We start from the raw sequence: 27,011 nt of genomic DNA on the forward strand, positions 1-27,011 counted from the left end.
GTTCTTTGTTCTTGTAGAGGCTGAGAACATTGGATTGTCTGTAGATGGTAATTACTATGCAGGTTGCAGAGCTAATGTTTAAATACGCAGGCACTGTTTGTGCACTAGACTAGGCAACAAAAGCTATTTATTTTTTAGTAATGAAGGTATTCCCTCTTTTGCTTTACTAAAGAAGCATAAGGGAATCACAGATTTTAAAGTTTCTTTTACCAATATTCTTAAATATTTAAGTTAAAATAGAGTACTTTAGACACTTATGCAGTCATTTGATTAATCTGCTAGGGGGAAAAAGTCTCCTCCAGAAGGTCCTTATCTTTAGCTTCTGTCTCCACTGTTTTCATCTTTAGTTCTCCACTGGTGAATGTCAAGTTCTGAAATGGTGGCAAGGTCATTCCTTTTAAATAAGTAATTTCTAAGACAGGATGGGAAATGGATGGAGTGTAGCTGGTGACACTAATTTAGATCAGGTCACAAAATATTTTTGTAGGAAAATAAATGAGGAGCAGAGGTCAAACATTTGCCTGTTTTCAATAGTAGTAGACTGGCTACTGTAGCTCTTCAGGCAGTCCTCTCATAAGTAAATATAAACACTGAAGAAGGTGAGTAATTAAAAAACCTGCTGTAGATCTTATGATACATTTGTGTGTGAAGGGATGGAGGCTTATAACAGTTGAGTGATTCCCTTGTGGATTGTGACATCCATCTACAAAGTCATGTTACCTGTTAGAAAAGGGCACTTTTTTTTTTCTTCCATGGATTAGTGGGGAGCTTAGAGTGAGTTAAGTGAACAAATATAGTTACTGTTGTGGTTGTGTGGTATTTTTTTCTTTTTTAAAACTTCTGACAGGTGTCATAAGCTGAGCACAGATTAAAAAACAAAAACAAACTTTGTGCTTTAATAAATTAAGCCTCTTTATCTCTGTTGCTTTATTCTAATGGGGGGTAGTTTGAAATATGGTCTGGGAACAACCAAAGTTTCTTTAAATGTTAGCAGGCTTGTCATTCTAACAGTGATGTCAGGTGGATGGCAAGTGTGTGTATCTCTTTCATGGTGAAAATCACTGAGTTCTTCCTTTGTTGCCAGAGTATTCTTAATTACCTTTTCACAGTATACAACAAGCTTTTAGAAAAATTGACGTGGGTAGGCTTCCTTTGCAAGTCTCGTCATGTATTGTCATATTCATGCAGGAGTTTAATCAATGTTCCACCTTGTTCTTTTACTGTTTATTTATAAATGAGTTTTACAACTGCTTAAAAAATACCTGTAAATTAAGTTTTCACTGTGGTCTGTAAGGTCCTAATTTTGAAATAGTGTCAGTGAAGTTTAGGGGTGGGGACAGTATTGGTAAAAATTGAGATCTTAATATCTGCAGTGGGGAACTTCTTTAATATTCTTTATAAGAATGCCAAGGAACAGCACAGAAAATGAAGAACAACTGGAAAATACAAGCCAATAAGAATTCAAACCTAGATGAAAATAACTTCCAGATTCATGGCTAATGATCAACTTCTCGAATATTTACACACAGCTACATAAGAAAAGGTAGTAGGATCAGTACTTCCAAAATATTGGCAATTATGATTGAGCTACCTGCTGCCCTGGAACATTGAATAGGAGATCTGTATAGCGGAACCGCTATATTTTCTTATGTGAGCTGGAGAGGGTATTCTAAAATAGTAGTTCAGTTTTCTAGTAATGACAGTAGATCTGTGATTTCTGGAATGATTTAACAGAACAAGAATTTTATATATTAATAAATTTTTCTGACACTTTATCTGACAATAATGCTGGGTAGATGCATGAAATTAAAACACTGTACAACTAAATATCACTTGTGCATTCATGAAATCTATTTTAATGTAAGTGATTCCAGCCTATTTCTCTTGAGTTATGAAGGTAAGAGTCAGGATGGCTGACATGCCTCCATAATGCAACTTTTACCAAGAGCAAGATAAAGATTAGGAAATTGTCTGTAAAATATCAGTGACTAAATTTATCAGTGTCTTATTACATTTTTGAAGCCATATGAGTTAACTACAAATGGATGGCTTTCTTAGATAGCTTTTGTGTAATTGAGTGGATATAGATAAAAGGTGAAAAAAAAAAAAAAAGGAAATCCTGTTTTATAGTTAATTTCGATGGGGTTTTAACAGATCATTTCTGGGCACCATAGCAGCCTTCATAATTTCTCTGTATGTGCTGACAGAACTAATCATATACAGCTCAAGGAACAAATAACATAAGTTTTCCCTGGAAAGGTCACCTCACAAAATGGTAGAAACTTTTAAAAAAAACTCCATCACTTGCTAAATCTATACCCTTTTCTCCTTCACACACATATATCTGATATATGTGTGTGTACATATATATGTATATTTAAATGGTAAACTTTATAGATTTTTGAGTGTCTTGTATTATAATGAGGTGACTAGATTTGATATTTGTGCACTTGTTAACACAATATTCTTCTATTGATATTCCAGACTCTCTTGAATGTTTGAAGAGTCTGGAAACCAATGGTTTCAGTGGTTGCTAACAGTAGTTATAGGTGCCAAGTTCAATACATATTTGGGCTGACACAAGGAAGAGTCACTATTTTTTTTTATCAGTTTGAACAAAATATTTTAAGTTCACTACTATTGGTTTTGAGTAGTTTTCCTATCCAAATATATAACCCTTTTTAATATTAAAGGAGGCAAAGGAGGAACTGCTTTGAGTCAGAACACTAACAGATTAACCGTAGTTAGAAGTACCTAAAAGTACATTTGTAGCCATGAGGTGCTGGGGAGAGGAAAGTTAGTTGTAAAGAATATTATTAACATTTCATCCTTACAGTTTTTACTACTGTGTCCTATACTTTGTAGTAGATCTGCATGCTCTGTGTTTAACTTATAAACCATGAAACAGAATCAAATATGGTGAGCAGGTAGGTTAATCAGTGTCAGGGAACCACTGTTAGTGAAATTCATCAAGAGTAATTACTGTCACTGATAAAGTAGATGGTGCTGCAGCTGACCCTACTGATCGGGAAGTTGAGCAGCGTAGTATCAGACTGGCTTTGTGTTCAGGTCTTGTGCTTCAAGCAGTCTGCAGTCAAAACGTGAAGGTGTTTTTAATGATAAGGTGAAAACTCGGGAAACTTTTTAATAAAGAGATAACAGGCTGGTGCTTAGGATGCTACATATAAAAGTGTTAAAGATGTGGTGGGTTTTCTGTAACATAAGGTGTGAATAGGTTACATGCAGTGAGACAGCTTTTACAAACGGACCCCTAGGTAACCCTAGCAGAGGTATGCAACTTGATTTCAGTGGGAAGCTTCCTGAAGAAGTGTTTACTGTTTTCTTACATGTGTAACATTTCTAATGTTTCTTGTTTTCACCTGAACTGTGGGGGGGAGTGTGGGGTGTGGGGAATATCCTTGCTCAGTCTGTTAAATTCCATGTCACTTAAATTTCGTGTCTTAAATGGTGCATAGGATGGAAAAAAATAAGAATCACCAGGTCTGCAAAGCTGAACAGTAAACGAAACAAGCATTTTGCATCATCGTGGAATGTAATGTATGTGCAAGAAGGAGCAGACATGGCATTCCTGCCATTTTGAGCTTTAAGAAGTAACTTAAGTCATCTTGCATACACATTTCTAGATATCAGTGGTGCTGAATGGAAGGTAAAGCATTAGTTAAATCTGTGGCAATACCCGTCATGTTTCATTGCTTGATTGCAAGCCACGACCTTTCAGCAAGTTATTGTTCTTCTCTGGGTTTCAGATTAGGTTTACTAGCAGGAAGAGTTGTTATCTCATTGGGAGGTAAATGGTCTCTTGACTTTGCCTGTGTGAATTTGGGAAGCAATGTGCAACTGCTTGTGGACTCATAGGAGAGGTTGTAGCAGCAACGAAGAATTGTAATGCAGTGGACTGTTGCTCTTTGGAGCCTTTTTTGCATACTGAGCTGAGCACTTCAGGATATTCTTGTTCAGTTATTTTGGCAGGCTTAGTTCTCCTGTGACTTGAAGATTGCCCAATTCTTTGATAGGAGGTTTTGCTATTTAAAAATGCTTTCTTTTTAGTTTATCTATACAGAAGACTAATTGTTTCAATTGATATTAGGGGTGTGTTAAAGCAAAATGTGGGTTTTTTTTGAGGAAAAGGGAGAGAGATTTTAAGGAAGGGGTCTTGAAGGGGTCTTGAAATGGAATTTGAAGTCTGAGAGTCCAAATTAAGTGTATGTAAACATGGCTGTGGTTTTGGGGCAAATTGTTTTTGTTTTGAAGATAGGGCCACTAATTAGGTAAAGCTTCTGACACTCTTTTCAGTGTGACTGACTTGGTACGTACTTCCTAATTTTCAGCTGTGTTTGTCTATAATGTTAAGAGAAGATTACAGGTCAAGGAGAAAGTGGAAGATAAGTCTATTAGAATAACAAAGTTTATTCCACACGTCGGATGCCTGAGTTTTGTCAGATGGAATCTGTACTGGCAACACAGCCAACACTGGTGGTGTTTGAGGAGGACTTCTTTGAGGCATTGTGATAAAGTATTCAAGGTATGCTACTTCAGAATATCAGAAAGCAGTTAAGTTAATGCACCTAACAATGTGTGGAGAGGGTCAGGTGAGCTCATCCATGACAGACTACCTCAGAAGAGAGGGAACATATGGTTATCTGCACTCTTCTTATCCACCAAAGAGTGTGTGACCTAAGGTGTTAGCGACTCTTGAGTTGTTGGGCAGGGAGACAACAGCAAGAGGAGGGAGAAGACAGATGGAAAGACCATTTGGGACTGTAGGCTACCCCAGTTATAAGAGACCACAGAGGTATGTGACAGGAAGCAGAGGTGTTGAGCATGACGTGCCTCACCTGCAAAACACGCTTTGCTGTCAGTTTGAAATAGCTGTGAATGGGAGCATCAAAAAGTAAGCATGCTATGCCACAACCACCCAGCTGCAAGATGCATTATGCAGCAGTTGTCCTTTATACAAACGCTTTATAGTTGAGGATAAGCAATACTTAATGCTTGGGTGCCCCTATTACATACTTCAGCAACTTCTTTTCTACTTGACATGGCTTGAAACAACTCTAATAAGTTATACTTATTGTGTGTAATGTGCTTTATTATTATGGTTGCTTTTCAAACTGAGCTCTCCTACCTCAAGCCTCTCAGTTACATAATACATATATGAATGCTTTTATATTATGCATACAAATTTTTATAGTCTTTGAGCTGCATCACTCTTGTTATAGTAACTTGATTCTGGTTAAGTCACAATGGGGAAAAAAAAAGTATTTCTTGAATTGTATATTTTGGAGATTCCAGTTTTCCCTTGACTTTGATTACTTTGATTTTGGAAAAGGTTTTTAAAGTCTAGATTCTAGACTGAAAGAAAAGTTTGAATGCTGTCCTGCAGCGTAGATACATGTGGTGTTTTCCTTTTTCAAAAATGAACTGGTTGTCTCTCAATAGATAATAATGCCACCTTTGTGTGGATAGCAGTTAAGCCTGTTGTTTCTTCCTGTAGAAATCCATGTACTTTAGGGTAGTTCATGATGATTAAATAAGTATTGTCTCTACACGTGTGCCTGTTGAAATGTATTGGGAATGTTTCTGTGAGATATTGCTTTCACTTTTAATGACTCACCTATGGTTTCCTGGATTTTAACAGTTTGATTTTTCCTATGGTATTTTTATCTATGTCTGTGTAGATATTTTTATAATACTAGGCTACTGTCTCCATCTTTTGAATTTTTTAATATTCAAATGGATAATATAGTATTTTCTGTATTTTTCTTAGTAAATACTAATTTCTCATAGTTTTCTAGGAGAAGCATGGAAATGGAAAAAAAGAGCAAAAGCTTTTCTTTTTAATATGATCTAGTAAACTAGTTAAACATGTTCTCAGGTTCTTCGCTGCAGTTGAAATGTATAATTCACAAATGGAGCTATATCTCCCTCTTTTGGAAGATCAAGGCGTGACTTCATGACTTTGAAGATAGGCTTTTGCTTCTTTCATATCTTGATTTTTTTTTTTCTTATTTATTTTCTTTATCTGGGGGAGAAGGGAAGGGGAAAGAAGAGGGGATTGTGAACAGATATTTAATATCTCTGTTTAGAGTCTAATAGCTGATGTGATGACATATTTACAGAAAAATAATCTGCACCACAAATAGACCTCTCTTCCAATGGCTCCTGAACTGCGCAGATTCTTCTGCAGAACTTTGTTAAACATATAAACCACCTGAGAATTATTACTATGTGTCTGATAGCTAAGGAGTATTTTTTCAATATTTGATTTAAATGCTTGTCCCTTTACGGAATCACAGAATCACAGAATGTTAGGGATTGGAAGGGACCTCGAAAGATCATCTAGTCCAATCCCCCTGCCGGAGCAGGATTACCTAGACCATATCACACAGGAATGCGTCCAGGCGGGTTTTGAATCTCTCCAGAGAAGGAGACTCCACAACCTCTCTGGGCAGCCTGTTCCAGTGTTCGGTCACCCTCACTGTAAAGAAGTTTTTCCTCATATTTAAGTGGAACCTCCTGTGCTCCAGCTTGCACCCATTGCCCCTTGTCCTGTCAAGGGATGTCACTGAGAAGAGCCTGGCTCCATCCTCATGACACTTGCCCTTTACATATTTATAAACATTAATGAGGTCACCCCTCAGTCTCCTCTTCTCCAAGCTAAAGAGACCCAGCTCCCCCAGCCTCTCCTCATAAGGGAGATGTTCCACTCCCTTAATCATCTTCATGGCTCTGCGCTGGACTCTCTCTAGCAGTTCCCTGTCCTTCTTGAACTGAGGGGCCCAGAACTGGACACAATATTCCAGATGCGGCCTCAGCAGGGCAGAGTAGAGGGGGAGGAGAACCTCTCTTGACCTGCTGACCACACCCCTTCTAATATACCCTAGGATGCTATTGGCCTTCTTGGCCACAAGGGCACATTGCTGGCTCATGATCATCCTGCTGTCCACTAGGACCCCCAGGTCCCTTTCCCCTATGCTGGTCTCCAACAGGTCTGTCCCCAACTTGTACTGGTACATGGGGTTGTTCTTGCCCAGATGCAGGACTCTACACTTGCCCTTGTTATATTTCATTAAATTTCTCCCCGCCCAACTCTCCAGCCTGTCCAGGTCTCTCTGAATGGCTGCGCAGCCTTCCTTTAACAGACTTCTTTGCCAGAAAATTGCTTGGAAGGAAAAAAAAAAACAAACACAAAAACACAAAGCGGACAGCTTTGTCTCAACTGACTTAATTTTGACAGTAATCTTAAATTGATGAGGAAAAAAGTTGGAGAAAGGGAGACTGGGAATAATGTGACTAGAGTCTTCTATTTTTCTTTCCAGTGTAACCTGTTTGCAATTTAGGAAGGAGAACAGCCTGACAGAAGCAACATACTGTCCATTCTTTCCAAAACTTCTTTTCAAAATTTTACTCAATTCCCTTGTTAGGAAATAACTTCAGTGACTGCAAGCACCTTGATGGATACGCTTGATTTCTTGGTTATTTGAAGTGGTAGGAACAGAGTATGGTAAAGTTTTTCAGTGGAAGCTGAGTTCTGGAAAGATCTACCATTTTCCATGCCTCCTTCCCCACTGATTTGGGTAGAGTCCATCTGAGATGGTACTCCTGGCTAGGGGAAGCCGAAGTGTTGAACAGCTGCTGATCCCTTTTCCTCCTTGCTGCCTCTCCTGAGCTTCGTTAGTGGCTGTGCAGTAGCAAGAAGAGTAAGGTACTAGTGAAGAAGCTGTGTTCACTTCTTCATTCCTTGCCTTCTATTTCTGAGGCTATGAAAGAGGGAAATGTTTTATCTGGTCTCCAAAATCTGTCAGGTTGAATGAGACAGTTCCAGAGTACAGCTGCTGACAGTGCTGTTCTATCCCAGATTTTTGTCAGGCTTTTATATTTTTATCTAAATCTTCTTTAAAGCAAACTGTGTCAGCTAAGGAACTCTGAAGTCTGTTCCTGGGTTCTGCAGCAGGTTTCATTACGTTACAGGAGAGTGTTCTGCTGTGGTCCCATGTATTAAAAAACAAACATAAAAAAAAATGTTGCCTCTAGATTCTAGTGCTTGTCTCACAAACCAGTACAATCTGTAGAAAGAGAATGGTAATAGTTGCCCTGTGGTTTCCTCTGTGTGCGTGGGGAAGGCAAGGGTGGTGATATGATTTTATTTACTTCTGTAAATGGGCTCAGTTTACATCATCCACTGGCAAAAGGTCATGAACCATGTATTCTATCCTGAGTGCTAAACTTGGGATTGGATACGCTTTGTGGGGGAAAAAGTACACAGCTCAGGTGTGCAGAGAAAGGTGTTTTCAACTGATAGTAAATATTCACTTCTCTTTCTGTAGCAACTTGAAGGAGTTGCGAAAAGGATGAACAATTTAAGAAAAAAGAAATATGATCTTATAGCAGGATTGTATCAGTGATGTGAATGCAGGAACTGTCTTTGAAACTAAACTGCATTTATGAAATAAAATCTAAGACTAGGTTTTCTTACAGCAGCAATATGGCCTAAGTATAACATTTTGAAGAGATTAACTTTAATTGTTTCAGATTCTTTTGTATTATTGTAAACTTGTAGTGCTTTCTCTCAGTTACCCTGGTTTTGCAAAAGTAAAAATGAAAACTTTTCTTTGTCTATGATGTGTATTATGCTAAAAAACATCTCAGTGTACAAGCAGTTGTTTTCCTTCCCCATGCACTCTTAGAACAACTGAGGGAGGGAAATACCTTGATGTTTAATTTCTAATAAATTTCATTGTCAAGGTTTAAAGCTGGGCTGGCTGTTAAATGGATGACAGATGCTCCCTATTAACCCTTTCCTTCCCCTAGAAGGTGGAGAAAAAGAGAAAAGGAAGAGAGACTTACGGGTTGGGAAGTTAAAACATTTTTAATAAACAATAATGCTTGAGTATACTAATGGAAATAATTTAATATATACAAATATATACAAAACCAAGATCGAGCTCCCCTGATGATGATCACATCACCACTGGAGCTGCATTGTGGGCTCTGGGAGGTCCCAGGCTGGACTCAGTGGCAGATGGGAACTGGATTCAGGAATGCACAGATTGGGTTCGAAGGCAGGAGAAAAATGGAGTCCTCTTTGGACATTGGCCATAGAAGAAGAGCAGGCAACCCTTGTGATCCTGCAGCTTTAAACTGAGAATGACATGTATGGGATGGAATACCTTGATGGTCAGTTTTGTGTCACCTGTCCTGTCCACTCCTCCCTGCAAGCGCGACTCTTTTACAGCCTTTCACTTGTGGACTGTAAGAAACTTCCCAGTGATGTTGATTTCTGTAGGAATAAATGTAGGCAAGAGCCTTTCTGCATACCATTCCTACCATTACCTTAGTAATAACTAGAAACTTCAAGCGTTACTGGTTCTAGAAGTGGACGCTGTCTGAAAAACATGTAGTCAGCTGCAGAAAGTGCAGTTACTTAGAAGGAACTTAACTGAAAGGAAAAATCACTGAAAGGAGAATTGGTTCTGTCCTAGTCCAAACCAGGACATTCATGAAGTAGAAAAACCTGGTTATGTTATTGCAGCATCTAACATAAACTTCCTAGAAACTCTTTAAGACCTAATTCTGTCATACTTTTAGGTTTTGGGTTGAACTTACTTTCAGATCAGGTGCACGTTATTGAGATGAGGTTGTGTTTCCACCTGTGTTCTTGTGGCTTTTACATTTGGATAATCTTGTCTCAGAAATGAATAAATATCAAGATAATGAAATACTATAAGTTGTAAAATATTGAAATAGTAGCTTATTGCCCTATAAGTTACAAGTCACTGGCACTTCCATATTTATATTAAAGCTAGTCCACTGTGTCATTGTGTAGCTATTTTTGGTTTAGCCAATTTAATTTCATTGTTGTATTAAAAGCCACATATACCAACAATCATTCCAAGTGCTTTCAAGCCATTAAAGTAATGAAATAATACAGTGTTTCAGAGCATTTTATTGGCTTGCATATATTCATTGGTTATCTAGTTATCATCTCCTTGTTTTCCGCTCCCTAAATCAGGTATAAATGACAAACCACTATATGACAAATTTCCTGAAACACAAAAATGCCAGTTGTGTAATCCTTTATTCTTTAAAAAAAATTCAGCAGATGCTAGTTTTAAATGAAAATAAATGTCTGGAAAATAAGGAATTATCAAGACAGCATGGCTTATTTTTATTTCTAATGTTTGACCCTGTGTTATCATCAGTGGAAACAGAGGCAGATACACATTGTAATTGAATACAATGCTCATGCATGGAATTGAAGTCTACTTTAGATGCAGGAACTGAAAGCCGAAGAAGTGGACACTGGGCAGAGAAATTGTCTCATCTTGTATGTAACTGTCATTTGAATTATTCTCCCATACTGTTCTGAAGATCTCTGTATGTGTACACTGGAAGATGAGGTAGCCAAATAAAGCTCATGTGAAGAGAAGATGAAGGTAGGCAAACACAAAAAGAAAAGGAGTGAGATATTCATAAACATATGAATTTTAAACATGGTGTTTTGTGGCCTGTTACTGCACAATTTAATTTGTCATAACAATAGCACAATCACATTAAGCTCCATTTTACACATGGGTTTGCCTTTTCTCTAAATTTGTATTTGTGACTAAACTTTTGAAGTTGTTGGACTTGCAAAACTTTTAGACTTTTTCTTGTTATAGATAATTTAAGAAAAAAATGTTTGGTTTCTGTTCATAAAAAGCCAGGAAATTTCACTGAGTCACGGCACATTGAAAGTTGCCTTGAGCGTAAGTGCCGAGTTTTCCTTTAAATGCTCTGAGACATCCAGAAGGGGTTGGCAGATGTGCTGTAGGTGATATGGAAGACCCATGCTATTTTGGAAAGGCAGAATAGTGGGATACCCAAGAGCCTCAAAAATTTTCAGTATCTCTGAAGTTTGAGGCCCCTGAATCTCCCTTGTCCTGCATTGGAAGCACCATTAAATTAAATGAAACCCACTTCACCTTCTGAATTTCTGCAGTGTGTTATTGCCTTTTCTGTATGACACTTGACTGCCCTCAGAGTGATGGTTTCTCCTTAGCTGTAATAAACTGCTTTTGAGAGTTATAAACATCATCAAAACAGACCTGTAAACACTGTATTTATTTTTATCCTACAGCTTACTCCCCATTTCATAAATCTCCTGTAGTGGGACAGACATGGAACACATTGTCACTTTGATACTAATGTTCTTGTGAGATTTAGGTCCTGCTCTGTCTTCTAGCAGTCCAGTATTTTTAAAATTGAAATGCACCTTTGCACACCAGTTCTTACATACCTTCAAAGCCAACCATTGTTGGCTTTGTTTGCTCGTATTACAGCCATACATTTCAAGTTTCTCTAGTGATTTTTATTCAAATCTGAAAGTTCTTACTGCAAAATCAATCACTTCAACAGCATTGATGCCTTAAACCTCAAGTTACCAGGACATCTTTTCACTACCTTGGGTGTACTTGTCTATGAAATCCACTGCACTAATTGCAGCGGTCTTGGATGCTAAACTTCAAGTGTGCCGAACACTTCAGACAGAAATGTTGAAAATAAACCCAACATCCCTATAATGGAAAATGCAAAATGCGAACAAAACACACATTTTTAACCTTTGCATACAAAAGATGAGCAGCTTAGGTTAAGCTCTTCACTTTTTGTTGTTTTACAATTGTGCTTATATGAATTGTATATCTGCTGTATCCATTTTTAGAGTAAACTGACTTTTTAATGTCAAATTTTGAAGAATGTTTTCATTCTGTCTCTTTCTGATGCTTGCTTATTTGTGTGAGAATGTTTATTTTACATGTATTTATACTGATATTTCACTTGGAAGCCAGAATCATGTGACATTCAAAGGTCATCAAGGATTTTGAGTTTTTATGTATTATTGTGTGACCGACTTTGAATTTGGCTACAATAACACTAGACATCGCTCACCTGAATAGTTTTGGGTTTTTTTTCCCTCGTCGTTGTTCAAAAACACCACCACCACATGGGCAAAATTGAGGGTTCTAATGTTATGGTGAGGTTCAACCAGATACAACTGTGGCTGGATATATTTGGAAAATATTCTTTGTTTTAAGAAGACCTAGACTGTGAAGAAGGCAACAAATAAACTTTCTGAATACTTGTTGAAAATAAGTGCTCCTCCCACTTTTTAAGATTTTTTTTTTTTTTTGAATGGTTAAATTGTATGACTTCTTTTGTTGAATAAATGTGTTCTTTTCTTTAGAATACAGGAGGTTTCTTATATCTTCACATAATAAAACTGAAAGTTAAGTTCTTCCAAAATAAAAATGAAAACCAAAAATTATTTAGATTGTGAACCTTAGACTAGAGCAGACTAAGTCTGTTAAGACTTAAATGTGTAAACCCAGCCCCTGCAGAAAGTGGTAGATTAGCAGCACCCGTTTATGGCTTGACATTGTTGCTGTTTTAATATATGAGAAAAACATGTATGCCTCTGCTTCTCAGGAGTTTTATTTGTAGCTATGAGAATTCTGGCTGTGAAAGTTCCTACCAACTTTTACAAGCTCCTGTAAAAGTCTCTCAGTTCCTGAAAAGTCTATTACTCTTGACCTGATGGATGCTTTGAATAAAAGCAAAACTAGTACTTAAACAATATTACTTCTGAAAAACTGGTAAATCAAGTGGAGTGATGCCTCAGAAATGACGAACAATATGGTCAATTTGAGTTGAGTGACTAGGGAATGACAAAAGTTCTTACGTGATTTCAGAAGGAGAGGACGCAGAGATACAGTCAATTAACACATGCAGCATAACTGTAGAAGTGTGGGTTAAAAAAAGTGAAATAGCTGGTTGCTCATTTAAATGTTTCTACTATCTGTTTTTCTTAAGTGTTTTTAATTGCTTAATGGATTAAATTAAAGAGTATGCATGACCTGGTTTTGGTATTTCATAATAAATAAACTTTTTCTTTTTCACCCTCCGGTATCATCCTTGGATTAAACCAGTACTATATCTAATTAAATAATGTTCTGAATTTAGATTAATTATCTCATATTTCTTAAAATGTGCCCACCCCTTATAAGCCTGTATAGTATACATTACACTAGAATATTAGAGAAAAAGGAATGCTAACATGAATAGTGAGGTATGGTTATTATATGCAGTAATTCTCTTATGTCTGTGATGAGTATATTGGGACAAATTAATAAAACAAGCAATAGCATCATCAAAAGTGTGATATTAGGAAGAGGGGATAATTTTTATTATTTTAAGAGATATTGCAAATTGTGTCAATGCTGTTGACCGGGAGGATCTTCATAATGCTGATAAGTTGCAGAAATACGATTTTGGCCAGCTTTGCTAGCACAGTTGACAGAAGAAAGTTTCCATGCAATTGTACGGTGTTTTCAATAACTTTTTCTCAGCTTTTTCTGATTAGATGATCAGTCTCTATTATTCCTTCTTACAAAATCTGCTTTGTGTTGTCAGAGTTATAATAATATACACTGAGAGACACCAAAATAATCTTCCTTACTTTACTCTAACAACTTCCATTAACCTACTGTGTATGCATATATTCATCTTACTTCCTCCTGTGGTTGGGTTAAGGATACAGATAATATATCAGAGTAATGAAAGATGCTTGGTGCAGGTGAAAATGCAATTCTTTGATAATTGTCTTCTTACATACTACTCGTTAAGAATTGAGAGCAAAGTTACTTTTTTTTTAATAAAAAAGAAGGAAAAAGGAAAAGCTCCATCTCCCATTACTTATATGAAGCTTACAAATATATCCTCACCTTTCAGCTCCTGCTGGTGAACATTGCTCCTGTGGCTGACATGCCTGGTTTGCTATCCCTTTGCAAATCATCTCTGGCAACAGGGTCATTCTTCCTTGTCTTGACTTGCATTGTATGTTTGTGTTTTCTTTAACTTAAATTTCTGTGTAGTGTACTATTTCATTCTTCGCTATAGTTTACATAAGAGGTGTTACATGAATTATATGTGACTGCATGCCTGTGTTGTGGTTATTTTATAGGTGGTGATTCGTGCTCAAAATGGCCAACTCCTCTATCGTATTTCACCTTGGGCAAGATATGTAGTCCGTGATGAAAACAAAGTGAATTATGATTGGGTACACTGGAATCCACCACAACCATATATAGTAAGGCTTAAATATTATTTTCAAAAGGTGTATAAAACCATAAATTGTGTCATCTTTGTATCCCTGCTTGGAAGAAAAAAAAAAAAGTTATTCCACAAAAAGAGGGTAGCGAACTAGTTAAAGTAGCTACCTGAGAAGGGAAGGATTTTTATTCATGGCTTTGACAGAAACAAGTGACTTTAATGATGGATGGTTTTGAACTACTTTTTCAGTCTCCCATAGAGTATATAAAAAATAATTACCTGTTAAAGTGGTATTTTAAACTTGGCTTCTCACATGCTAGGCAAGCTCAGTAACTGTTCCAGGACTACAGCGACCTTCCTGGTATAGAGGAGAGGAGTGAATTATCAGAATTGTGTTTAAGAATTAGTTAGCTGCAAATACAAAGTTCAGTTCTCCAATAATAAGTCAATGCCATATGAAGTCAGAAAAAGCTTGCAAAACTAAGGTGCTCACGCTCCAGTCAAATCCTAGTTTCTTTGTATCGGGAAGATCCATTTATTGATTTTTAAAGCCCTCTCACTTCTCATGCAGTGTTATAAGGATGGGAACTCTTTACATGATATTTTTCATGTATCATAGGAGAGCATTCAGAAACTTCCGACTGTCCGAGTGTGTTACTTCACGTTATTAGAATTTTTGCTGTTTTCACTGAAAAATGATATGCAGTATTCTGTATTAGAGGTGCTGCAACCTGTTTTGAGTTAAATTTTAGTGCCCACCTCAAATTATGAAGCATGTGCTTGACAGAGAAAGCGTAACTCACATGGAAAATGTCTTTAAAAAAACATTACGTAATCCACAGTAACTTTCTTATTTAGATGTATAGTTCATATGAATTTAGTGACCTACCCCGTATCTATGATACTGTGTGTCACCTAGATTCTCCATAGGAAGAGGAATGGGAAGGTAGTTGGAAATGTGGTGATCTGTATGACCTGGAGTGAAAAAGAGGTGACAACATTTAGGGTGCAGACAAGGCCTTACTGAGTTAAGTTGAGGGAGGGGTTGGGGGCGGGGGAAGTCCTTTATGAATAGGAGAGGTGCCCAGGGGAAGTAAAATATAGGGAACAAACCTCAACCAGAACTTGTTCTTCACATTATCCCTTTAATTTCTGTTCAATGTTCACGTATGTGTGTGTTTTTACTGGGTTTGTTCTAACTTTTCAAAATTTCACTTAAATATTAAACTAATAAATAGAATATAAAATCTCATATTTTTTTTAATTGGGAGAGGGAGGAAAAGAAAAGACTTTGGGGGAAAATTATGTTTTAAGTGGTCGTTTTCCTAAGTTTCTTCAAACAAGACTTTTGTTTTAAAAAGTAAAATCCCCATCAAATATAAGCTCTTCTTCAAGTGTTAATAGGAGGTTTTGTGATGAACTTCAATTGCCTCTGTATTCTTTAAATATTTGTGTATTGAAAACCTATCTTTCTGTTGTTTATTTTCAAACAAGCTTTGTAGTAGTTTAGAACTTTATAGTCCAATAGCTGCTATAAGTTTGTACACTTCAGTGTAATTTAAAAAGGGTGTAAGAGAAGTGTTGAATCATGGATGTTCAGTTTCTTGTTCATGAAGAATGTTAATTTTGAAATAATTTCCTTTAATGGTTTAGAATGCTTAATTACCTTTGAAATCTTTGTGCTCTTAGAGGAAAAACAAAACAAAACAACCTTAAATTGTTCTTCATCTTGCACAAATTACGTGATTGTGACAACATGTTCAAGCTGTTGTATCCTAATGACAACTGTTTGTTTTTCCTTGTAGCATAGGCATCCTTCCCCCAAGAAATTAAAAAGCCTAAGAATCTATGAATCCCATGTGGGGATTGCTTCCCCAGAAGGAAAAGTGTCATCTTATAAAAACTTCACATACAATGTATTACCTAGAATAAAGGATCTTGGTAAGTAATAACAGAGATACTTGCAGAGATAAAATTTTTATGTGCCTGTGCTCTTATTAGAAAAGATAATTATCATGTGTCTATAGGTTTCTTGCATTTTCAGATTCCGTGTACTATAAAAATAGATTCTTAGGGCAGCAAAAATTATAAACAAGTGAAATCTATGGAGAAGAAACAGGCTGAAATAGGATATGTGAATCAAAATCCGTTCCACAGATTTTTAAGTAAAACGTGATTGCAAAAGCCTAGGTAAATATTGCAGGGACGTTTACTGTTGGCATGGATTGCTTTCAACTTGAAAAAGGACCCATTTTTGTGAGACAGTCTTCAGAAAATACTGTGTCCTTAACACATTACTTTAATAATGTAATCATTAAAGTTGGAAAAAAGTGTTTTTGAAATGGGAAAAAAAGATAGGGCATAAGGTATGTGTAGCCCCACACCCCCTGACTGCAAGTGTCAAAAGTGAAGCAGAAATTCAGGACACGCCAATTGGCATAGTTAGTATTCTGAAGTTAAATTAAGCTTATATTTGTATATCACGTACTGCTTTCTATATCTAAGAGATTCAATACACCCAGTTATATGTAGATATATTGACAGTTTCATTTTTAATGGAAGATAATGCAAGTATAAACTATCAGGTAGAATTACTTCTTGAAAGAGACTGAATCTTTAGTTGTTAATCATTAGAAGCAGCTAAAATGAGAGAAGACTGGAATGGATATGTTACAGGTGTTGAATCCTCTTTTGACTGTCCTTAAGGCAGGGGTTTGTTTGTTTTGTTTCTTCTGTTTTTATAGGATATAACTGTGTCCAACTGATGGCTATTATGGAACATGCATACTATGCCAGTTTTGGTTATCAGGTCACAAGCTTCTTTGCAGCATCAAGGTAGGTTTAAGTACTCTGGCATCTTTTACCTTACTCCTCATCCATTTAAATCAGTATGCCTGTATGCGTGTGTTTGCAAGTAAGTGTTTCAGGGAAAGAGAAAGTAATGGCTTAGGTATTTGCTCTAGCTTCCTCTTAAATCTGAAATCAATTGGGCATAGTGATCAGCTGCTCTGTGAAACACTTTGTATAGGATACAAACAAAAAGGTTATAAGTGACTTCAGCTGTCGTAGCAGATTCCAGCTAATCCAGCTTCAGCAGTCTTTATGCATGGGTTTTGTGTGGTGGAATTCTTGGCAGTGGCAAACACGATGTGTAAGTCATTCTTTTATGATAAACAGAACTGTACACTACTTGTTAATAATAAACTTGATTAAAATCATGGCTCTGTGTTCTGTGGGAACTTTCCCCACACTTGTAACAGACTGTACTTAGATTTGAGGCCTACGGTGAAAATAGGTGGAAAATGTATTCAGGTAATTGTTAAGAAAATGATTATAAACCTGCATGTTGTGGGTTTTTTATCTTGGTGAACGCTAAATTTAGACAGGAAGTTTTAACTGGCTTAATTAGTTGAAAGAAATGTGTGTCGGCCACAGGAGACAAAAATCTTTATTTAAAAACAAGTTGGAAAATAGTGTGGTACCTAAAACAAATAACTAAGCAGGACAGCAGCAGATGGCGTATTTTGGGGATTTCCATGAATGTACGTTTACTTTTGTAGTCATTATGGATTACTCTATTCCAGTAATACAAATATGTTCTTATCTCTTACAAAGTAAGGAACTGTTCAATATTTAATGGAAGCTTTAAGTTGTATCAGTTATCTTTTGTACTGAATTTGATGTATTAACAGATTAAAAGGGAAGTATAAAACTTTGAAACTATTTCTGCAAAACACTGCATGCATGCATGATGTAATTTTTATAATTAAAAAATTCTTTTCTATGTCAGTTTGTAGTTAATAGCTACTACTTAAGAAGCTGAAAAACCTATATACAACTGGAAACTAGGTGATGAAGAACTGCTGACTTTGATGTAGTCTTTATGAGTAATGTTCAGTATTGTCAGCTTAAGTTCAGATTGTACCACTCGTAACACATTGCTTTTTCATGCTGATAGCCGTTATGGACCTCCAGATGACCTGAAAGAAATGATTGACGTTGCTCACTCCATGGGCATCACTGTTCTGCTGGATGTTGTGCACAGCCATGCGTCAAAAAACTGTGAAGATGGTCTCAACCAATTTGATGGTACAGATTCCTGTTTCTTCCATTCTGGTCATAAAGGAACTCATCAGCTGTGGGACAGCAGGCTCTTTGACTATGCAAAGTAAGTATAAAATGTCACTTCAGGTGTGTTAGTGGTAATTATTTCTTATCAGTTCTAGTAAAACTATGCCATTTGCCAAAACGGTAAAGTCATTTGGGTTGTTTTAACAGTTACGATATACTGAGTTAAATTCCTTTCCTTTGCTGAATACTTAAAATCCAAGACTACATAATAGTATTTAGGTTTTGTTGATCCTGCATGTGGGTCGGGGCAATCCCAAGTGCAAATACAGGCTGGGCGGAGAATGGATGGAGAGCAGCCCTGAGGAGAAGGACTTGGGGGTGATGGCTGACGAGAAGCTCAACATGAGCCAGCAACATATGCTTGCAGCCCAGAAGGCCGATCATATCCTGGGCTGCATCAAAAGAAGCGTGGGCAGCAGGTCGAGGGAGGTGATTCTGCCCCTTTACTTTGCTCTCGTGAGATCCCACCTGGAGTACTGCGTTCAGCTCTGGGGCCCCCAACATGAGAAGGACATAGAGCTGTTGGAACAAGTCCAGAGGAGGGCCACGAAGATGATCAGAAGGCTGGAGCACCTCTCCTATGAAGAGAGGCTGTGAGAGTTGGGGCTTTTCAGCCTGGAGAAGAGAAGGCTCCGGGGAGACCTCATAGCAGCCTTCCAGTACCTGAGGGGGGGCTACAGGAAAGCTGGAGAGGGACTTTTTACAAGGGCATGTAGTGATAGGATGAGGGGGAATGGTTTTAAACTGAAAGAGGATAGATTTAGATGAGATATTAGGAAGAAGCTCTTTACTGTGAGGGTAGTGAGACACTGGCACAGGTTGCCCAGAGAAGTTGTGGGTGCCCCCTCCCTGGCAGTGGACAAGGCTTTGAGCCACCTGGTCTAGTGGAAAGGTGCCCCTGCCTGTGGCAGGGGAGTTGGAACTTAGATGATCTTTAAGGTCCCTTCCACCCGAAACCATTCTATGATTCTGTCATCTATGGCTGCATATGCACATATCATATACCATATGCATTGTATGTATTATATATATATCATTATATTACGTAGTTATATATTTATTTTTATTTTACAATGGATTCAAATATTTTTCTGTATAGATACCTATTTAAATATTATGTAGTAATATATAAAATTAAATATTTTTATACTATAAAATAGAACAGATTTATATTTTCATATTATATATTTATATATTATATATAATATATATTATTTACGTATATAAATAAATAAAAGAATAAGAAAAGCTAAAGAAAACTTGTAAGCTCTGGAAATTTATTGTCAAACTGTCAGATTGTTGAGATGTAGCAAAGGCTTTGCCCCAGGACAGCAAACTCCATTCCAAAGACCTTCCAGAGGTAGATCAACAGTTAATACATAGCAGGGGTCATTTTCAGTAGGCAGTTTTAGGGCACACTTAATTAACTGGTATAGATATAGTGTGTGTCAAACCATGTGTTAATGCCAGATGATGATTAGCATTTAATATTGTTTACTTTTTATTGTCTGAGGTATTGGGGTGGGCAGGATTTATCTCGTATGCTGAATATTTCAGTGATTTAAATGGAGAATCAGACACAGGCAATCAGCTTATTTCAGTCTCTTTCTCCCATTTTTCCCATGTTTGTTCATCCCTGAACCACCTTGATTCCTCTCTTTTCTTGTCTTTGATTCTTTCCCTAAACATCTGACAATAAGTTTCACTCAACCCCAAAATCTTCTTAAAGTGTTTATTAATAAATTCTATACAGTGTCGCTCACCTCTTATTCCATTATAAATTTACTTCCCCCCCACCCCTTGAGATGCGTGATAATCTTGTTTGCCCTTCTTATCAGTTACAAAGTTCTGGTTTAACCCTTTCAAAGTTACCCTTGAGTTGTTCCTTTGGTGGCTCATCACTCAGTGACTATAGAGTTCTGGTCTCTTGTTAACCTGTTAGTTGTTAGGGTTTGTGTGCTGCAATTTCAGTTTACTGGTTTTCCTCTGTTTTTCTCCCACACTTGCTTTGAATTGTCGTTAACTGGATATGCTTATGTTGCAGATGGCCTTAAACCTTGGATCAGAATTATGTATGTTCAGTTGCCAACAAAGATTTTTCTTCTCCTACTCATAGGCTATACTCTTGAGGCTGACAGTTTCATAGCTTGTGGGGGTTGTAACTGCTTAAGAAGGTCACTATTGCAGAAGTAATGTTACATAGCATAGATCAACTGTTTCATGGAAACTTTTGCACAGTAACTCGCCGTTTCAATTAAACTGAGTGACCAGTGGAATAAGTGACTTACGTGCTATGTTACTTAATAGGATGAGCTGGTTTTTATTTACTTTTTATTTGGGGCAATTTAACTGATGAATTCAGGGGGCCTTTTTGAATTGTGATTTTAATTATGAACGCATGCATTTTAGTATGTCTAATCATAATTTCCTGTTTGAGTTGCTTCCTATTAATCTTTAAATTTGCATTCAAATAAATTCTATTTCAGGTGGTCTTAAAGCTTTACTATCTATCAATGCAATGGTATTTCACACTTTATTTCATTTTATGCTTATGTATAATCAACAAGTGTGTGGTACTGACTTCTCTAGTGAGAATATAAATGGAATGCAATTATGGACCTTTCTCTGTTCCTAGCAGAGGCAGATTCTTCCTATTGGGAAAGAAAATGGTGCTGGTATTGGGTGTTTTGGGAGGATTTGTAAACGAAAGAAACAGCAAAGTGCTTTCTAGGTGGCATTTGGCGCAAAGTTAAGCATTTATTCAGAACTGGAGATCTTCCTACACTGGTCTGCTTGGTCAGTGGTATGTGCCTGTACTCATTGGGGAGGGACACCACTGCATCGTTACTTCTCCTCCTATGTGATTGGAATAGATGCCAGACTGAATGCTGGGAAGGAGGAGGGGAAAGAGCTGTGAGAGGGAGAGAAGACATTAGGAAATAGCAGAAACCAGAGAAATTGAATCTGTGCTCTACTGATGATAAAAATAATGCTCTGGATGACTGAGGGTCCCTCATAGGTCATTCCCTATTCCCTGGGCTCTAGTGAAATGCAACAACAAACTTGGGTTTCCTTTTTTAAACTTCATGGAAACCTCTCCTTCCCCTTCAAGCACAGCAAGCTGAGCAGTGAACTGGTTTTAGTTATTAAGAGCCTCTTTAGTCCTAATATCTGAAACATTAAATATTCTATGTGTATTTATAGTAAAATTTTAAGACTTAAAAGATATAACATGTTTATTTTAAGGTGCTCAGAACTGATTAAAAGATGGTTTGTGGTTTCCCCGCCCCCCCCCCCCCTTTTTTGTATGTACAGGTCCCAAACAAAATTGGGAAAGAATCAGAACTGAAATTTTATTGAAAATGTTATTTTTGTTTTCCATTTAGGCTTTATTGACATGCCTGCTAATTTCCATGCCAGTTAATGAGCAGCTCTAGTCTGAAAGAGGGGAGCATAAAAATCTGTAAGACAGACTCAGGTTGCTTGCAGATGTTAAAAGCTTGCTGAAAATAAATGACACCAAACACACTCTACTGAATGGTATGGAGAAAATCTTGCTTTGTGAGACAAATCTCTTCAGCTAGTACAGCCTTCTCTCCTGTACAGTGCTTGTACTAAATCCCTTTCCTTCTGTAGTGGGAAGAACTGTTAAATCTACAGGTACTTAAACATCAAATGCAAAGAATGCTCAGTTTACTTTGGAATCGAGAGAAACTAATTCTCTGCTATGAAAGAGATTAGGAAACAATTTCTTTATCAGTTTAGTCTGTCTACATTTTCTTTGAAAGCCAAGATGTAAGTAAATTTGTCTCACAGCATTTGAAAGATTATTCCGTTATCTGGGAAAGGGACTATGAATACTTACTATAGTAGAAGGTGGCAAAAGATCTATATCCATGCGAAAAAAGGACTGTATCCATGGTGTATTTTAAATACTATGTTTTCAGTAATATTCACTTAAGTAGAGAGTAACTCCGAGAAACACAGTAGTAAAACTGTTCAAAGAACAACCTGGATGTTGCATCTCTAGCACCATGGTGCAACTTAAGAACATAAAAGCATGTTTTGTATTGTGGACTTTGAGACAACCCTTAATGAGCAGTAGAATTGTATGGTTTTTTAATCCGTGTTTATACAAGTGTTGTACAAACAGTGAAGTTTTCGATAAATTGTTAACAGCAGCTTAAAAATTATGCTGTTCAAGGTGGTGTCTCCTGAGAATAAAACCCCAAATTTGGTAAAATGAGAATTTGCAGGTAAAATAACTGGATAAGTGAAAGAATATTTTCTGCTTAACTTCTTTTTCAAGAAAAGTGTTCTAAATTCTGCTTTAAAAAAGCAGAAAAAAAACTGATTCAGAAATGAACTTCCACTTTCATAATTTTGGCACATTTTTCCAGTTTTTCTGAAGTGAGCAGTTTTTTCCTCAGACATGTTAATTTGGTGGATCTTCTTGTCCTTTGTCTCCATCCCCTCCTGATCATTCCTGTGTCTGTGTCCATTCCTCCTGCCCCCTCAGCTGCCAACCCAAAAATCAGAAACACAAAGCTTTAGTGAAGATTGCAGTTTATTTTAATAATACTTTTGAAAAACAAACTTTTATACCCTTTGTCTTGGTTCCTGTTGAAAATGTGGCTTCCCTATCCCTGAATTCATGAAAGGGAAACGCCACAAGCTCTGGACCTGTGGTCTAGCTGGCACTGCCTAGTTAATTTTGTGGTAAATTAAGTGCATTGTCTCTGTTGTGATCCTGTTTGAGGTAGCTCACATATAAACACCCTCCCATCTTAAGTAAGGATTCTGCTTGTAATTAATTTAGCACAAGCTATGTATAACAATTTTTCCTTCCTAAAATAATAATTGAAGATTATTCAGCTGCCAAGTTTGTTAGAAGTGATGCTGTAGACCCTGGAGACCAGGTGAGATCACAACTAGAGCAGCTGATTGTGTTTTGATTTAAATTAATTTCTCCATTTAGCAAATGTGTCTAAAATACTAATCAGGCAAAACAATTGAAAAAGAATTCAGAACAAGAGATTACCTAGCAGAGATAAGTTGTTGTTTTTTTTTAGCACTACATAATTAAAATGTGTAAATGATGCTGCCTTTCTAGGCTTATTGAGATCTGAGAGTATTGTTTGAATTTTTAAGGCTCTGTATTCCTCTTAGGCTTTGTTAGATTCTACACTTTCTTAATCCAATTCTAAGGGACAATAACTATACTGATACGTTTCTGTGAGCCTTTAGGAATAATGGTAGAAGTAAAACTTGGCAGAAAATCATGTGATGTCCTAAGTTTTGTTTGGTTTATTTTTTTTTTTTTTTTTTTTTTTTTTTTAAAATACTGTGAACCTTTTCACCTGAGCACCTAGCCAAAATTTTAAGTTCTTGCTCAATCTAGGAGAATTTGACACAATGGTTGGAGGTTGAATTACATTCTGTTTGTAATTACAAAGTGCTGCTTCCTTGAATGCAGCAGTGTGATCAGCAAGAAATGATGTTAGTTACAAGGTTCTGGGGCCAGCAGATGTCCCTGGCAACTCTTCTGAGGCTTTTTTGAGGCCCTGTTTTCAGTGCTTTTTTTAGGCTTGATTTTATGTGTCCATGCTTTGGTTCTTCTGTGAAGGCACCAAATCATAACTAGTGGGGAATCCTTTGGCCTGTCCACCTTCAGGTTTTGTCATGTTTGTATTTGTTGGTGATACTTTTGTGTTTTGAGAATTAAGGCTTGCAAGTGTGCTGTAGAGGAAATGAAATTTGCTTAACTAAGCCCCGTAATGGGGGAAATCTCTTCTTTTTCCATACTCTTTTCTTGCTCCTTCAGTTTTATGAAGTCTCAAGTGACATCCATGCCAAATGTGCTTTGAAATGCTATAGATAGGGTTCAGAATATAAACACTGTGTCCCACAAGCCACAATTTAACATCAGGGCAACAGATGACAAGCTGATCCCCTGCTGCCTAACCAGATGTTCTCTCCAGCTCAGTCTTCTGAGCTGTTGGTGGAGCTGATCATAGCTCAGTGTGCTACCCTTTTTTCAGTTTTTCTTAAAGTGAGTTATAAACTACTATAGTTCAGGAACTGCTTTTAGCCCTGCCATGAGTGTGGCAGAAATAGGGCAGCTGTCAGGTGTCAAAGCATGTGTTTTAGTTCTGGTTTAGATGGTCTCCAGCTGTGCCTCCAGAGTGGTGTGGGTCACCTGAAGCTTCACTGTCTTGTGGTGCAGACTCATGCATGTATCTTGGGTGCGCTCTTTCATCTAAAATGGCACAGTACACGTATGTTTGGATGCTGAGATGATGGCCTTTTCTGCCACCCAGCGTTTAAATCCTGCACAGACTTCATGTTTTATTTTATGTGTGGAAAAAGGTCCACTGATGTCAATAGATAGTAATTTACTTCACTTTAGGATCTGACTCCTTAAAGGCATGTTGATCTTCTAACATCTTCAACAGCCTCTGTTAAGGTTGCTATTTAATTTTTTCTTAAAAAGCTGTTCAAGTGAAATTTTTTCCTTTCTTCTGATTGCCAATTTTCCCAATCTTTAGCTGCCACTGGTGTAATAATATTAGTAGGTGGAATGAATTGGGAAATATATCTTTCAGAGACTAGTGTTTGGTTAGTAGGGGTACCTGTCTGGGCTCATAATTCTCTTAAGATAGCTGTCCAGAGAAATCTTTGGGCTTAAGTAGCATACAATTCAATGTGGAGCTCTTCTAAATATCTGTGGAAGTGAAAACTTGTTGCCTTGTGTGGCAGCATCACCATGGTTTGTAACAGTCACTTTTCAGGAAGAAATGGACATGCTGCTACTCTATAACACTTGCACATTTAGCATTTTAAATTAAAGTAAGTTGATGCTTTATGGAGTACTACGGTATTAAAGATTATGGTTCCTTGCCTAATGCACTTAAGGAAAGTTGGCACAGCAGCATGAGATACAAAATGCAGATAACATGGTATGTGTGTTCTTACCATCCGCCTTGGGCTTGCTTTATTGGCGCGTGTTTTACAGAGTGCAAAGAGGGTATACTTGACTGCAAACTATTGCTTGTTAGTTAACATGCACAAAGGATAGGTAGGATTTAAAAACTGATAGTACACTCATAGCTTCCAATAAGATGCCTGAAGAGTCTCTGCTGGCCAGGCAGGCATTGGTCAGGTGGGAGAAAGGAGGCTGCCACTACTTGTAACAGACCCTTGGTGGTGCTGGGTTATCCTCTTCAGACTCCATAGGATTTTCTTTTACAGTTGTGCACCTTTCCATGTTATTCCTTTTGAATCTTTGAGCTGCTAACAAACCTGCCTTTGTCTGTAACTTTACCTTTTTTACCTTGCATAGCTCTAATCTAATGACTTTTTCGCAGCTTTGCCTCAACTAAGCAATTTCCTTAGAAGTTTAAGCTGTACAGGTTTTGGGACACAGCTGATCCCCCAGTCGGGAGGGAGGGGAGAGGGAAAGGCAGGAGGGGAAGATTACCAAAGAATTAATGTATCTTATACAAAAGAGTTGACTTCCCAGAGCGTAGGTGTAGTCACTGAAGTGTTCTCTTCTGCAGATGCTGAGGATTTAGTCAGGTACAGGTGACATTCTTCCAGCTGCATTTATGCAGTAGTAATGACGTCCAGTGGCAGGTCATGTTTGTCACAAATATGTACTCGTTGGTGAGACATCTTAGGCATAATTCCAGCTAGATTAAGGTAATGCAGTGATAGGTGTCAGTGAACTAGATGCTCAGTCATTTGATGGTATTTTTCTACGTTGTTGATTGTAGGGTAATTACAGTAGGAACGGGGATATAAGTTGTGTTTCATGATGTAAAACCTTCAGCTATGCTGATTTTAATTTGTTTCCTGCCAGTCTTCCTTCACTAAATTAGTCTAGGAGAGCTCTGTATTTAGAGATCCCCATAATATGCATTGGAATTGGATTTGGCTGGCAAAGATTGGTTTTTAATGACTCTTTTAAGAAAGCACTGCTTGTAATGTAATAGTGAGATATTATTTTTTTTTTCCTTCATAGCTCATAAATGTAATTATTTTGATTACAGATTGACTTTAAAAAACCTGCCTGCATGTGTCCTTAGCAGTCTGCTTCTAATAGACTGGACTTTGAGGGTGACTGTAAAGCCACAAAAGTACTTTATAAAACTTAAACCTTAGACTTTAAGACTTTCCATGTCTGTGAAAATCTTTGTTTCTTTGTGTTTTCTCTTCCTTTTGTGAATGTAAGCAAGTAAGAACTTTCAAGTGTGGTGACATAGCAGTTAATAAATTGCCTTTCTTGAAAGGAATGAGTGCTGGAAGCCTTGACAGAAGGGATGATATATTGGAACTTACTGCAATATAATCAGAATGATTAAAATAATAGTGGGGAAAAAAAAAGCTTCATCCATGAGCATCTAAGTTTTAGTACATGCAGTGTAGACCTGCTGTAGAATTGCTTTGATTTTTTTAATTAAACATTCATCTAGAAACTTAATTGTTTTACTGCACTATATTTAGATTGATGGAAGAGACTAGGAGGCTTTAAATCCACAGATGCTCTGAAGCGCAGAGCTTCATGTAAGAATATGTGTAACTTTCTTTGAAGTGTCCAGTTTCCCATGTTAACCTCCAGCATAGCAGTCTCATCTTTGTGTGAAGTTTCTAAAATGTAGCTACACAAGAAGTGGTATAGTAATAAAGCAATATACTGATACGTGAAGAAAAGGCACACTGAAAAATTGCAGCCGATTGTTGTAAATCTTGTCAGGTAGCATATGTTGAAA

General features: G+C 37.2%; 1 protein-coding gene across 1 annotated transcript in view; it reads left to right on the top strand.

The window, feature by feature from the left end:
- GBE1 (1,4-alpha-glucan branching enzyme 1) overlaps positions 1-27,011 on the top strand; it is a 163,611-nt gene that overhangs the window by 46,861 nt on the left and 89,739 nt on the right. The window contains exons 4-7 of the mRNA XM_068417950.1: positions 14,021-14,146; positions 15,915-16,050; positions 16,854-16,944; positions 18,068-18,277. Of these exons, the coding sequence (XP_068274051.1) occupies positions 14,021-14,146; positions 15,915-16,050; positions 16,854-16,944; positions 18,068-18,277 (563 nt within the window). The remainder of the gene's footprint in view (positions 1-14,020; positions 14,147-15,914; positions 16,051-16,853; positions 16,945-18,067; positions 18,278-27,011) is intronic.

This window comes from Nyctibius grandis, chromosome 2 (assembly GCF_013368605.1).
Source record: "Nyctibius grandis isolate bNycGra1 chromosome 2, bNycGra1.pri, whole genome shotgun sequence".
Classification (NCBI taxonomy): domain Eukaryota; kingdom Metazoa; phylum Chordata; class Aves; order Nyctibiiformes; family Nyctibiidae; genus Nyctibius; species Nyctibius grandis.